Source organism: Trachemys scripta, chromosome 1 (assembly GCF_013100865.1).
Source record: "Trachemys scripta elegans isolate TJP31775 chromosome 1, CAS_Tse_1.0, whole genome shotgun sequence".
Classification (NCBI taxonomy): Eukaryota; Metazoa; Chordata; order Testudines; family Emydidae; genus Trachemys; species Trachemys scripta.
The window spans coordinates 14870072-14883464 of record NC_048298.1 but is presented as its reverse complement, the minus strand read 5'-3'; the positions used below and the strand labels follow the sequence as shown (position 1 = coordinate 14883464).

The following is a 13393-nucleotide window of genomic DNA, read 5'->3' as shown; positions in this document are numbered from 1 at the left end:
TGCACTGAATTTGGTTGTACAATATATCTGTATTACTTTGGCCGGTTTTTGACATCTGCGAAGACGGGGGCACATTACAGTGGGAATGTACCCATTGCTTTATGACCATGATCCTCTTTGAAAAAAATATAAATGTCAATATATAAGGAGTGATGCATGAAATAGTAGTACAGAGATGGTGTATTGGTACTCCTGTTTACTCTTCTTGCCACTAGAGATCAAAATCTTAGCAGTGTTCAAAAAAAGATGTAGAAATTTGTGTGTGTAATGAGAACATCTGAAGTTACATTAGATGGGGGTATAGAGCCTGATCCTTAGCCCACTGAAGTCACTGAGAAGACTCTCTTTGGCTTCAGTGGGCTTTTGATCAGTCTTGTAAATTCTCATTCTTCAGGACATAAGCCAGCAACTAAGGGCCAGATTTACAAAGGGATTTAGGTGCCTAAAGATGCTGATAAGGACCTACTGGGTTTTACAAAAGTGCACAAGTGAATTTGACACCTAACTCCAATTGACTTTCAATATGAATTAGATGCCTAATCTACCCAGCTAGGTTCCAGTCTGCATTTTTAGGTGCCTAAATCCTTTTATAAATCTGGCCCAAACTGAATAGGATTAGGGGGGAAAAATCCCTTTTGGGCAGGCTGTTACATAATGGTCACTTTTTGGGATTCTTGCACCTTCCTGTGAAGCATCTGATACTGGCCACCATTGGAGACTGAATACCAGCCTCAGTGTTACCACTGGTCTGATCTGGGATGGCAGTTGTTAAGTAAAAGTTACAAAATTATTGTAAGCGTCCTATATCAGCAGGAGTTTGAGTTCTTCAAGGGAGTAGTGTATTATTCCAATCCAATGCCCAGCATAACCACGGATTAATACCCAGACTACCTTTCCTAAATTTGCATTTTTATTATATGACGTTTTCGCACAAGCAGTGACTGTTTAACTGGATGCTAGCAAATTGCAGCTGAGAAGAGTAGATAGAGAATGGCAAAAGCACTCTACAGTATGTAGCTTTTTAATCCTATTCCTGTATTCAGTAAAAGTAATGAGATTTCTTGTTTATATTTGTAATCAGCAGAGACGACTGACTGCGATGAGAAACTGGACATTTCTCTACTGCAAACAGGTAAAATGCATTAAGTTTTTTATCAGGTACCAATTCTTTATTTATTTAGCATAAAGCAGATTTCAGTATTCTAGGTATGTCATATACCAGGGATCGGCAACCTTTGGCATGCAGCCTGCCAGGGAAAGCCGATTTGTTTACCTGCTGCGTCCGCAGGTTCGGCTGATCGCAGCTCCCACTGGCCGTGATCCGCCATCCCAGACCAATGGGGGCTGCAGGAAGCAGCAGCCAGCACATCCCTCGGCCCGCGCCGCTTCCCGCAGCCCCCATTGACCTGGAACGGCGAACCGCGGCCAGTGGGTGCTGCGATCGAACGACCCTGCGGACGCTACAGGTAAACAAACCAGCCCGGCCCACCAGGGGCTTTCCCTGGTGGGCCGCGTGCCAAAGGTTGCCGATTCCTGGCATATACAGTTTGGATAATCTGCACATAAGGCCCAGATGTCTAAGTTTTGAATGCCTTGTGTTTAAAAAAAAAAAAAAAAAGAGAGAGAGAGAGAACGTGCACCAGAATTTCACTATTTTCCCCTTGATTTCCTATTCATAAAACCTCCAGTTTGACAGTAATGGCTAAATGACACAAACCAGTAAGTGATCTTCATGACTCCAGATGGCAACTTGTGCTCATTCATGATATTTCTGGGTACTTTGAAAATTCTTGACACCACATCACTTCCAAGGACTGGCACAGTAATTTGTATCATAGTGTGTTTCAGTTCTGCATTGGTGTACTACTAGCAATAATATATTGGGTTTACAAAGGGATTGCAAAGCTCTTTATCTGATATGGAAGATCACTTTTAACCCCTCTCTTCCCCCCACCCCCGTTCCCTCAAAATGCACCCACCCTCGAGTCAAACATGGCAGTTGTTTAACAGCAAACTTTAGTTCTGTGCAACAGTCTAGGGCAGGAACTGATGAAGATTTCCATGTGCAATTGAAACTTCTAGTTGGAATTTAAGTAGGTAGGCTAAGATTTTTTTAGTGATTTTTTTTTTGAGTGCTGAACTTGAGATACCCTACCAGGACTTGATTATTTCAGAGGTTATTTTCACATAACCTCTGAAAATCATGTGTTCCAAGTTCGGCATCCGGAATAACTAATCACTTTTGAAAATCTTGACTATATAGATGGTAATTACCTGCATTTAAAATGTCACCAAGTTGCAGTTTAATATCTAGACCCGAGAAAAATGTGATAAAAATCTTGAATGATCAGGACATTGGGTTTACAGTTTCTCTCTCAGATCAATACAATATAATGAATACTAATGAAAAAGATTCCTTGGAAATTAGTCATGCAACATCTGTAAAGAATAAGTGTAGGCTGTTTACTGCTAGCAGATTGCTATATCCAGGGTAGTACTTTGACAGCAGCTCTCCACAGTGCTGTAATGTACCCTACAAACGCTCTGTGGTGGTCATGAGAGCAGTATTGCAACATGTGTCCCAGCAGACTATCTTCCCAGTTATTCTTACATAAGGCTTGTGATGAGTCTTCAGACATCCTCAGTGCTGAGGTGCTATGGGTTGGAGCATGAGCTGCTAGCAGTGAGGCACTGGTGGTTGAAATCCTGTTGTCAGACTATGTGGAGTTACTCAGGAGTAGGACCAGTGAAGCAGCTATAATCTTGTTCATGGGGGGCTGGGAGCACATGCTAACTGATAGGAGCGGCAGTGCTGCTTTCTTAGCTACCCATTGAGCATTTCATGGTACTAATTTGATAACAGATGCAGGAAGCTCTGGTTTTAAAGGTCTCTTTCAAGTGACATCCTGTTTGTGTCTGTTATCAGGGATGGAAGCAATTCTAGTAAAGGAGAACCCTAATAAATGTTACGTTATTATGCAGTGTTATCTTTTCATTGCGCTAGTAATTTTATTCAGTACCAGAATTATTGTATTGGAGCCTAATGTAGTTTCTTTAGTATTTCACATCTTACATCATTGGTGAAAATGAATGTGATGCATTGAGACAGCCACATTAGTAAAGAGACAAGATTTCCATCCTGGGAATCCTGTTCTCTTTTCTGCAAGATTTCCAGCGTGTATTTTTGAATGTGTGCCCATAAACCCTTGAATATGCATGTGTGCACAATTCTAAGGCTTAATATTTGTCTTGCAGTATATAGATCTCCCTGGAATCTGTGGGAGGATGCCTAAATTGACAGTGCAATAGTCCTTTTCTTTTTCAGATTGTATGTGTGGAAAAAAGGTGAACTCCAAAGGCTTTCAGCCAAGCTTTTGAATTACACACATTATTCTATATGTACAAGTGACTCTTTATAGATTGTATCAATAGTTAATATTCTACCATTCTTGGGACTAAATCATTTTAAGTGATATACAGACAATATAATTATGGTAATTCTAATAAAGGTTACTGACATAGGGAGCCAAAATAGACGCCTTCCATCAAGGAGGCTGGTAAAGGAGGTAGATATAACCTTTATAGCGATCCTCACCTGTAGATTAGATTCCCTTGTACCAATAGCTGGTTTTTGCAGGGATGTCACTGGTGGATCATTTAAGGAGAGTTTTTCAGATGTGATCTATTCAGCTGGCTTGTGTGTTTAAATTGCAAGCTCTCTGGGGAAGAGGCGCTCCTGTACTGTGTGTGTGTGTGTTCAGTGCCCTGCACAATGGGGCCTTGATCTCTGGGGGTGAGGGGGGCCCTCAGGCAGTACCATAAGATAAATAATAAATCAGTAATGGTCAAGGGCAAACGGATTATGTTAGTCTTCCATGATGTAGAGACAGCCTTTGACACAGAGTTTGAATGGGATTACTTGAAGGGAGTACAGCAGGAAGTGGGACTGGGAGCAAGAATGGAATGCTGAATCGATTTATGGTGTGTATATTTAAAACACTTATTATCTGGGTATCCAAGAACTGGACAAAATTGGGAAGCAAGAGAGTCCAGAGCAAGTGAATTGAAAAAAGTTTGGATAGACACGAAAAAATATTTTAAGCTGCATAGAGGGATGACTCAGAGGTGCCCGTTCACCCCTTCCTTTTTCCCTGCGGAAAAAATTAAATCTGAACACTGGGGATACAGGCTGAGGAATCCCAGTATACAAAGGGGTTTAGATCCCTCAGCCTTTGTGTTTACAGTTAAGGAAATCCTGGACTACTTAGCTTAACACAGGAAATCATATGACATCCAAAGGTTTCATTATTTTTCATTATTTTTAAATTCTAAAACCAAGGAAGGATTTTTTGCCTAGCCATATTTCTGTGTTTAGGAGCACAAATCGTGTCGTGGTTAAAAAGTATCTTTGATGCTAATTATTCCTTCTGCTTAAAGGATTCAGTGAATTGGGAGACCTTTAAAGTGAACTGGAAGAATTATGGCTGTTAAATTTTAACTTATTAAAAACTTGGGTTTTGTTTCAAACTTTGATTAGGGTCCCTTAGAAAGTATTGGTAGAGTTACAATCCCATATTCACTTCAGTGTAGGCAAAAGACTGCCTAGGACCTGCCAAAATCCAAACTGTAGGGACCTGTCTTGAGGGAGACCAGGCAGCCAGTTACCCTGATTGGTGGTGTGGAGACCAAGGTAGATATTGGAAAAACATTTAGCAGAGTGAATATATGGCACCCCATTAGGATCTTTAACTTTCCTACTTAAGGAATGATGGCTATAACAAAAGAGTTCGGATCCTGGCATGTGATTTACACTGCGTATTTGGAATTAGTGAGGATTAACGCCAGTCTGACTCACTTTCCTAAAATATCAAACGGGAACAAATCTAATCCAACCTCAGCACTGATGGTTATGTATCTTTAGCCGAAACATTACACACTAAGGATGTGTATGTCCAGGGATGCTACAAGGTCCTCTTTAAGCCCCAAGCGAGAAATTTAAGCAGTGCTGAAGGGTTTGCATAGTCCCTCTGCACTGGAGTGAATTTCAAGTTGTGAAAGAATTTGAGACCACTATAGGAGTACAAATGCCAGTCTTTGGGTCCCAGGGAGATACAGCTTTGTGAAAAGATCTCTTGCTAAAGAAACAGATGATAAGAAAATAACTAGGAGCCAATCCTGTATGGCCTGCCTCCTTTTCTCTTGGAATACAATGGGAAGAAAATGATACCTTAGAAACCTCTTCAAAACCTTAAATATAAATGCTTTATTGTAATATAAATCTTTATCCTTTCAGTGCATGATTCTACAAGTCCTCCCTTTTCATCTTGTTGTATTTGCCTCTTACACTGATTGATGTCTGTCTCCTATATGCTCTGTGTTCTTACTTCTATAGTTGTAATTCTTCTGTCCGTCTTCCATTGTTCTGTTTAGAAATATATTTTAATGTGGTTTTAAAAAAGATGTGATATAATCATGCAACTTATCTCTGGTTTTTATTCTGCCATATGCATTTACAGTATCATGATTTTTCAAGTTTTCCAAAGAATAACCCAAAGTATATGCTGTAGGCTTAAAATTCATGCGGTGCTTTGTTCACCTCTTTAGAGCCATATAACTTCAAAGATATAAGCACTGTAGTGTGGTTTGTACGATATTCTGACACTTTACACCTCACTTCATGTGTTCTGCATTTTGCTATCAAAACCTCTATTCACAAATTCAATATATAATAGGATCTTTTTTTAGACAACTAAACTGATACCCAACACTGGCCATCTAAACACACATAATTCAGCAACCTCACAAGTATTACATTTGAGTCTCTAAATATTTAACTCATGTAGGTTAATTTGGAACACAATTTTAGGAAATGACTGAACTGGTATAATTTATTTTTTCTAATTTATTTAAATCCTCTCTTTCTTCAGGTAGCATTCTTGAGATCACAACAGATAAGCTGGTCGACTCAAAACCAGATTTTTCTGCTTAAATTTTACTTTCTGCGTCAGTGTTTCATTAGCAGATATAAACATCCTTCAGTTTGAATGACATTCCTGCAAGATCTGTGTAAGCATTTCAGCATACTTCAAGGTGGGGGATGTTCCGTGCAGTTTTCCCTTCAAGTTTGAGTTGTTTCACCTATTTTAATGAAACATGGGATAATAAAGCCACCAAATTGTTTCAAGATTTTCCATCATAATTAGAGATGGTTTTTTTTCAATATCCAGTACATTGTCTAATTAGTGTGGTATCCACTGCAACTGAATAAATTCCCTTGCCTTTGTTTTTCTTCCTGATTGTATTTTCCCACGTGACTGTATGCATGCTAACTGTATTTCATCTTCAATTACACAGAAGTAAAATAAACAGTTCAGGGAGTGGGGATGGAATCTCCCCCTTTCATGGGCCCAGGAAGCTAATAAGAATGTTTGGTTAGGGGGATTGGTTAGTCCTCTTTTGTTCAGAAGACTCACTTTTCCTTTTTGCTCACTATTTGACTATGTTTGAAGAGAGATGGTACAAACTGCCTGTCCTACACTGTCTAAATAACATGACACACACTGTATTTGGCCATAGAGCAGGGTACATGCTGATAATGTCTGTTTCCTAGTGGATGGTATACAGAATGTATTTGTGAAATGAGTTGGAGTTCTGGTGCAGTGGTTCTCCAGCATTTTCACTTCATAAAATCATCCTGCCCCACCTCCTCCGCAGCCTCTCAGAATCCCCCACTGCCTGGTTCTCAAAACATTTTATTTTGTAGACCATCAGGGAAAGGGTTCATGGACCTCTGCTGGTCCACACACCACGGTTTGAAAACCACTGCCCTTGTGGACATATATGGACCTATGGACATAGGTCCACCTATACAAACCACCATCATTACTAGCACTCTATTGAGAGTCTCAGCAGTTAGGATGAGTGAATTGACCAAGAGATTGAATTACCCTCTCACCCTATAAGTGGTCCCTTCAGGTCAGGACTGAGGCTTACTGATGTGGCAGGGTGGGGAAAGTTGCACCGCTGCTTCTTATGCGACATCTCCTGCTGCCCTCTGCACCTTTAACTCTGCACCTTCACCAGCACTAAATTCACTTTAAAAAAAATAGAGAGAAAAAATATAGAAAGTATCTTATCCCACAGATATATTGATCACCAGCCAGTTAACTAATAGTGTGTGTTTCCTGGAACGCTACAGAGTGCAGTAGCCTTTGCCATCGTGTTTCGTTTTCCTTTGTATATTTTCAGCCCATCACGATGCTTTCTCCTTGAAACTATTTGGTCTTTTTTATCGAGTGTTTTAACAGAAGTGCTATTACAGAGAGTGGGCCTGTTTTCAAAATATTTAAAGTTTTTTGCTGCTTTTTACAAATATTTGTCACGGTCATTAACTAGCATAAAGACCGGCGGCCTGATTGTCACAACTGCTGAACTGCCCGCAAATAACACTGAAGCCAACAGGAGCCCCTGAGTCTCAGCACCGTTGAAAATCAGGCTTTTGATCTTTTCCCCTCCTGTTTAAAAAAACATGTACTATGAAAGGTGGTGATGTTCTCTTTAAAACTGTGGACTATATCGAATGTGCACTGCAGACCTTAAAGAGCATTTCCTTCAAAGGCTGATGTGACTGCTTCCCCCATGGTCTGGATTTCTGAGCAGGGCTGTGGCAATCTACAGCTTGTGCAGCAAATCTGCCAGGTACCTGTCACAACCCTTAACTGATGGAATCAACATTTTGTACATTTTAAAAAATTGCATTTTGTGTTTACTTACTGTGACTACTGTTCAGACTTTCTTCAGCAATCTTTTTATAGGGTTTATTAGAAAAATCATTCCATGTTTAGGTAAAGCATCTCAATCTTATGTATATATGTTTTATTAATATGTAAATATTTAGATATTTTTAAATTACTATGTTCTTAATAAAACAACAAGGGGCTAGTTGTGAAATGGTGTATAACGTTGTGTTGTGTTACCAATCTCTGGGAAAACCCTCTTTGTCAGTTCAGAAAAGAAAAACCCACAATAAATTACTTTAATTGAACATGTGTCTTCTGTGTTATGTACTAGATGCCCATATTTCAGAAGGGGGTGCCTGGTAATTCAAAGATTTTTATTAACATTTTAACAGCCTTGTATAAAAAAAATGGCATTTGCAGGGAAGCTTATGAAAAAACCCATAGCAATAAGATTTCCCCAACTATCTGAATTTTGAACTATTTTGCCTGCCAATCAGAAAAATGGCTATATGAAATCTCATAAGAATTAAGTGCTGATATGCCTGAAGTCTAATTTTAATTAAATTAGGTGTCTTTATAATCTTCGCTTAAAAGGTTAAGCTCCGCTTCTATGGAAACAACACATAGGAAAGAGAAACCAGTATTTTTGACAAGGTAAGGAAACTTTCTATCTTGTTTCATTTAAATTAAGATGGTTAAAAGCAGCATTTTTCTTCTGCATAGACATTTCAAAGCTGTATTAAGTCAATGGTCAGTTGTAAACTTTTGAAAGAACAAATGTTCAGAGTTACGAACAACCTCCATTCCCGAGGTGTTTGTAACTCTGAGGTTCTGCTGTATCACACCTCATCAAACATTGTTTAGCCTTAGAAAATATTTCCTGTGAAAACATGTTCCTTAGTAATAACCAGTCAATTACAATGGCCTATTGAAATGAATGAGCAGCCAGCCATACCTTGTCTATTTTATATAGTAGCACCTGTGAGGAATTGTATAGTAAAACGCCTGATGGTCATTCCATTATAGATCTCAGAGGTTGCACTGAGCTTCTGAAATCTTGCATGCCTGTACAGAGCTTGAATCAGTTAAGTGACTTTTTTAATTGTAGAATATCTTTTTTAAAATTGTTCAACTGTGTTCACTTCGGTCTTCCAAGTAATTAAATTGGTTTCCGAGCCAAATGTATTTCATACCTCCTACCATTAATGCTCATCTAGCTTGATGGAACAAATCACACACACATTAGTAACTTTGCTGAACTGCCCTGTGCTTAACATTGTAGTTATGTTCCTGAAAAATTTGACTTTAAGCGAAACAATGTTAAGTGAATCCAATTTCCTCATAAGAATTAATGTAAATAGTGGGGGGTTAGGTTCCAGGGACATTTTTTTTCACCAGACAAAAGACAATATTATATATACACACACAGAGTATAAGTTTTAAACAAACAATTTAATACTGGTACACAGCAATGATGATTGTGAAGCTTGGTTGAGGTGGTGAAGTCAGAGGGTGGGATATTTCCCAGGGAATACCTTGCTGCTAAATGATGAACTAGCAATTGGCTGAGTCCTCAAGGGTTAACTCATTAATGTAGCCTCACACTCTACAAGGCAGCACGAATGGAGGGAGGGGAGACAGCATGGCAGAGAGAGACAGAGACACACCCTGTGTGTGTGTGTGTGAGAGAGAGAGAGAGAGAGAGAGACACAGACACATGAGCATTGCTCCTTTAAGTACACTGACCACTCTAAGTACACTGCCTTTTTAAGTAGATCAGCAAGCTGAGACAGCAGCTGCTGCCTGGAAGCTCCCTCCGTCCTGAGCCCTGTCGTGTGTCCCCCCTGCTCTACGGAAGATGGGGTAAGCGGGTGGCAGGAGCAGGGGGGAGGGGGACACCCTGACATTAGCTCCCTTCTTCCCCTGCCCCCCTTCCCTGCACAGCAAGCAGGAGGCTCCTGAGAGCAGCTCCAAGGCAGAGGGCAGGAGCAGCACGTGGCAGTGGCGGGAGGGACAGCTGAACCGCTGGCAATTGGTAGCCTGCTGGGTGGCTGCCGCACAGGGAACTTAGTGGAGCGGGGAGCTGATAGGGGGACTGCCGGTCCACCCTGGTTCCAAGCCTCCACCAGCTAGCTGCAACGGGCTGCTCTTCCTGCAAGCAGTGGACAAAGCAGGCAGCTTCCAAATGATGTTATAAGGGAGCATTGCACAACTTTAAATGAGCATGTTCCTTAATTGATCAGCTACGTAACAAGGAAATGGTTAACTGGGACGACTTTAAGTGAGGAGTTACTGTACTTCTTAGGTTGTCTCAGTGCGATTTGACTTTGTTTTAACTTTTGTCAACTTTTGTTTTTAAATGTCTCTAAATATGAAATGTAAACTTCTAAAAATATTTTTGCAAAACCTAAATTGGAGCTTAAGCTACATAACCAGTGTTAAGAAGAACAGGAGGACTTGTGGCACCTTAGAGACTAACAAATTTATTAGAGCATAACCAGTGTTGTCATTATACCATCAAAAGCCAATGCATGGTCAATCTTGCTATCTACTAAAAAATAAATATCAAATGTTATTGTAGGGCTGCCATTTCACACCGTTGAGACAGCTATGGAAAGGCTAGCAAACAACGTAGCTAGTCACCTGTGCTTCAATTAAAGCATCAGCGACCAGGGCCTTGTTGTTTGGCTAACCTATTTCCAGGACACTAGAGATTATTACTTTGGGGAAAAATCCTTGTGCAGCTTAACAGGAAAAGGATATCCTCTCTGTAACATGAAAGGAAACTGGAGCCTGAGCTTTATTAAAAATGTATTAATTGCAAGACAAGAAGAAAACCAGCTGAAGTGTAAGTGGCTTTGACGTGTTGGTTCAGAGGAAAAGGCTGTCTGAGCCCTTGGGATATTAGAAAAACCACATGAAGCTAAACTTTCAAACTCTTGGGATCTATTCCACAGCACCTGAGACCAACTTGAGAGCGGGTTGAGGAAAACACATCAGTCGTAAATGTAATCGAATTAATTTGTGGGGGGCAAGAGGGGTTCAAAAATTCCCACCAGCTCTACCAAAAACTGCTGATTTCATGTTGGAAAAGGAATTTTTTTAGCTGGGAAAAGGAGGTGATGAGGTCCAGTGGATAGAGCACTGCACTGGGATTCAGGAGACCGGGGTGTCACAGATTAGGTCAACTGCACCTAGGCGGACCAGACAGCAAGTGTGAAGAATCAGAATGGAGATGGGGGGGTAATAGAAGCCTATATAAGAAAAAGCCCTAAATATCAGGACTGTCCCTATAAAATCGGGACATCTGGTCACCCTAACTTCACTTGCATTTCCCCTCCATGGTCCAGCAAGGGCACCCACTCTAGGCTTCAGACTCCCCAGCCATCACCTCTCTTGGGTGAGACCTGTTTCTCCCTCCTTACCTGAGTATTTTCCAGGCTGCAGTGTGATATTCCCACCAAGTCAGACTGATAGAGAGGCCAGTGTTTGTGCTTTGCTTTCTCTCGGAAGGCTCTGAACAGTGTAATTGCCAGCAGTCACAGGTTATTACAGAGCTCTTTCTAAGCAAGCATATTTATTCTTAAGGTGAAAGCATTACAGAGAAAATATATTAAAACAAAAGAACCTACACATATGCTAATGAGATCACCCCATCTCCAATAAGGGCTCTGATAGGAGTCAGTCCTTCAAACCCCACAAAGGGGGTTTTCTGCGGTCAGTTCATGCCAGCTTTAGCTCAGAACTAGCACCCCCCATGAATAGCTCAGTTTTTACTTTGTACAGGTTGGTTTCTGATCTTGAGCCTTTGGGAACAAGTAATCATCAGTCTATGGTGCTCTTCTCCAGGCCTCGCTCTGAAAACAGTTGGCTTTGCTTAACAGGAGGTGGAAAATTTGCATTCACCTCCCCCTAGAGATTCCCCAGGCAAATCACTTGACAGTGTCCCAAAAGTCCATTGTTGTCTGACCCATTGTTCAGTACAGTCCTTTGAAGTTCATAACACTTCCCTGGGTTCACATCACCTCTCCCCCATAAAAAGACATATAAACCTCGCCCACAATAATACATAACCTTTGCATTAAATACAACAGACCCCTAAAATGTTTCAACTTAATAAGGGTTTTTCAAGGATATTGCAGGAAATTGCCACATCTGGCACAATGGGTTCAAGTCCCAGCTCCGCCACTGCTTTGCTGGCAACATTGGGCAAGTTATTTTCTGCTCCGTGCCTCAGTTTCCCCATTTGTAAAAAAAAATGGGGATAATGATGCTGACTTCTTTTGTAAAATGCTTTGAGATCTACTGAAGAAGTGCACTAGCTAGAACAGCCTGGTATCATCATCATCATCTTCCTTTTGCAGACTGCTGTGAGATCTCTGGTTGGAAAGCACTAAACAGGACCATTAAGTGGTGGTGATGATATTGCTGTTATTATAAGAACTAGGGATTATTGCCATAGAACTAGACCTGATGGTGAGGAGATTCCTTCACTCACTGAAACAAAGGTAGAACTGTCAATCAGCAGGATGGCCATTGGAGAGACCCCTTTCATGAAACACTCCAGAGCAAGCCAATTCCAAGCTGTAGCAATGATGAACTCCCGCTCTGTCAGCCCTGACCCTGTGCAAAGCTTTAGCTATTCGAGGAGATAGATGGTTTTGTCGCAGCTGAGACTGGGTGTGCAAACAAAGTCTGGCTGCACAGATGCTCACCAAAACCCAGACAAATGGCGGTTCACACTCTGGGGACGTGTCTGCAAATAATGGGGGCTTGCGTTTGGCCTGGCAGTCATTTTTACATGCCACTGAGGGCATCTTTTACAGCGTGGCTAGCAGAGGCAACACATGGGGAGGGGGGGATGTGCCCCTCCCCCCCAAGGTGCTGCTTGTCATGGCGACAGTTGGGTGCCTCCATCCCCCTCAGAAGAGAGTCACCAACCACAGCTACCCTACATTTCCTCCTGGGAGTGGTGGCTGTGATCCTCCGAGCCTTGGGGGTACATGGCTTCTGTTCCTCTACCTTTGGGGATGATTCATCATCGCTCGTTGCCAGGGCAGCATATTGGTTTTCCATCACCATGATGGGTACATTGGGAGTAGGGGTGGAGCACTGCCTGCTGCCAAAAGTAACCAGCAGCCAGGGTCTTCCTTGTGACAGAGCCATATCCTCCTCCCCCGGTGATGTGACAGCAGTCCTCTATAGCTGGATAGCTTCCTCAGCCTTGGATGTCTCCCTATGAACACTCTTGAAGAATTCCTCTTGGGCACGGATGTTCCTCAGCCTAGCCACCTCGTCCGGTAGCTCTCCCACCTGCTTCATGAGAGATTCCACCAGCAGGCACCTTTCGCACTGGATGGTCCCCCCAGCCTGGCTTTCTGTGAGTGGGAAATGCAGGCCACAGTCTCTGCAAATCCACACCAGGATCTGGGTAGAGGCATCCATGGTCAGGTTGTCTGTCTGGATACAAGCACAGGTGGAGGAGACAGGAGCAGCATTGGCACTGGCGATGTGGCCTTTCCTAACCATAGTAACTATATTACAACTCCCTCTCAAACTCCCCTGTTTGTGGTCCCCTGTTCGCTAGGCACAATGGCAACCACAAGGCACAGAGAAAGCTCTTGGATTCAGCGCAAGAATCCTTGCCTGGATGC

General features: G+C 41.8%; 1 protein-coding gene across 4 annotated transcripts in view; it reads left to right on the top strand.

Annotated features, from left to right (window-relative positions):
- The window catches only part of BEND7 (BEN domain containing 7), a 104485-nt gene that overhangs the window by 45718 nt on the left and 45374 nt on the right, over nt 1-13393 (top strand). For 2 of the 4 annotated variants that reach the window (XM_034765066.1, XM_034765057.1), the window contains exon 8: nt 1082-1132. In XM_034765066.1, the coding sequence (XP_034620957.1) occupies nt 1082-1132 (51 nt within the window). Of the gene's footprint in view, nt 1-1081; nt 1133-5927; nt 8045-13393 lie in introns of those variants that run through there. The other 2 variants (XM_034765048.1, XM_034765037.1) reach the window with 2 other exon arrangements.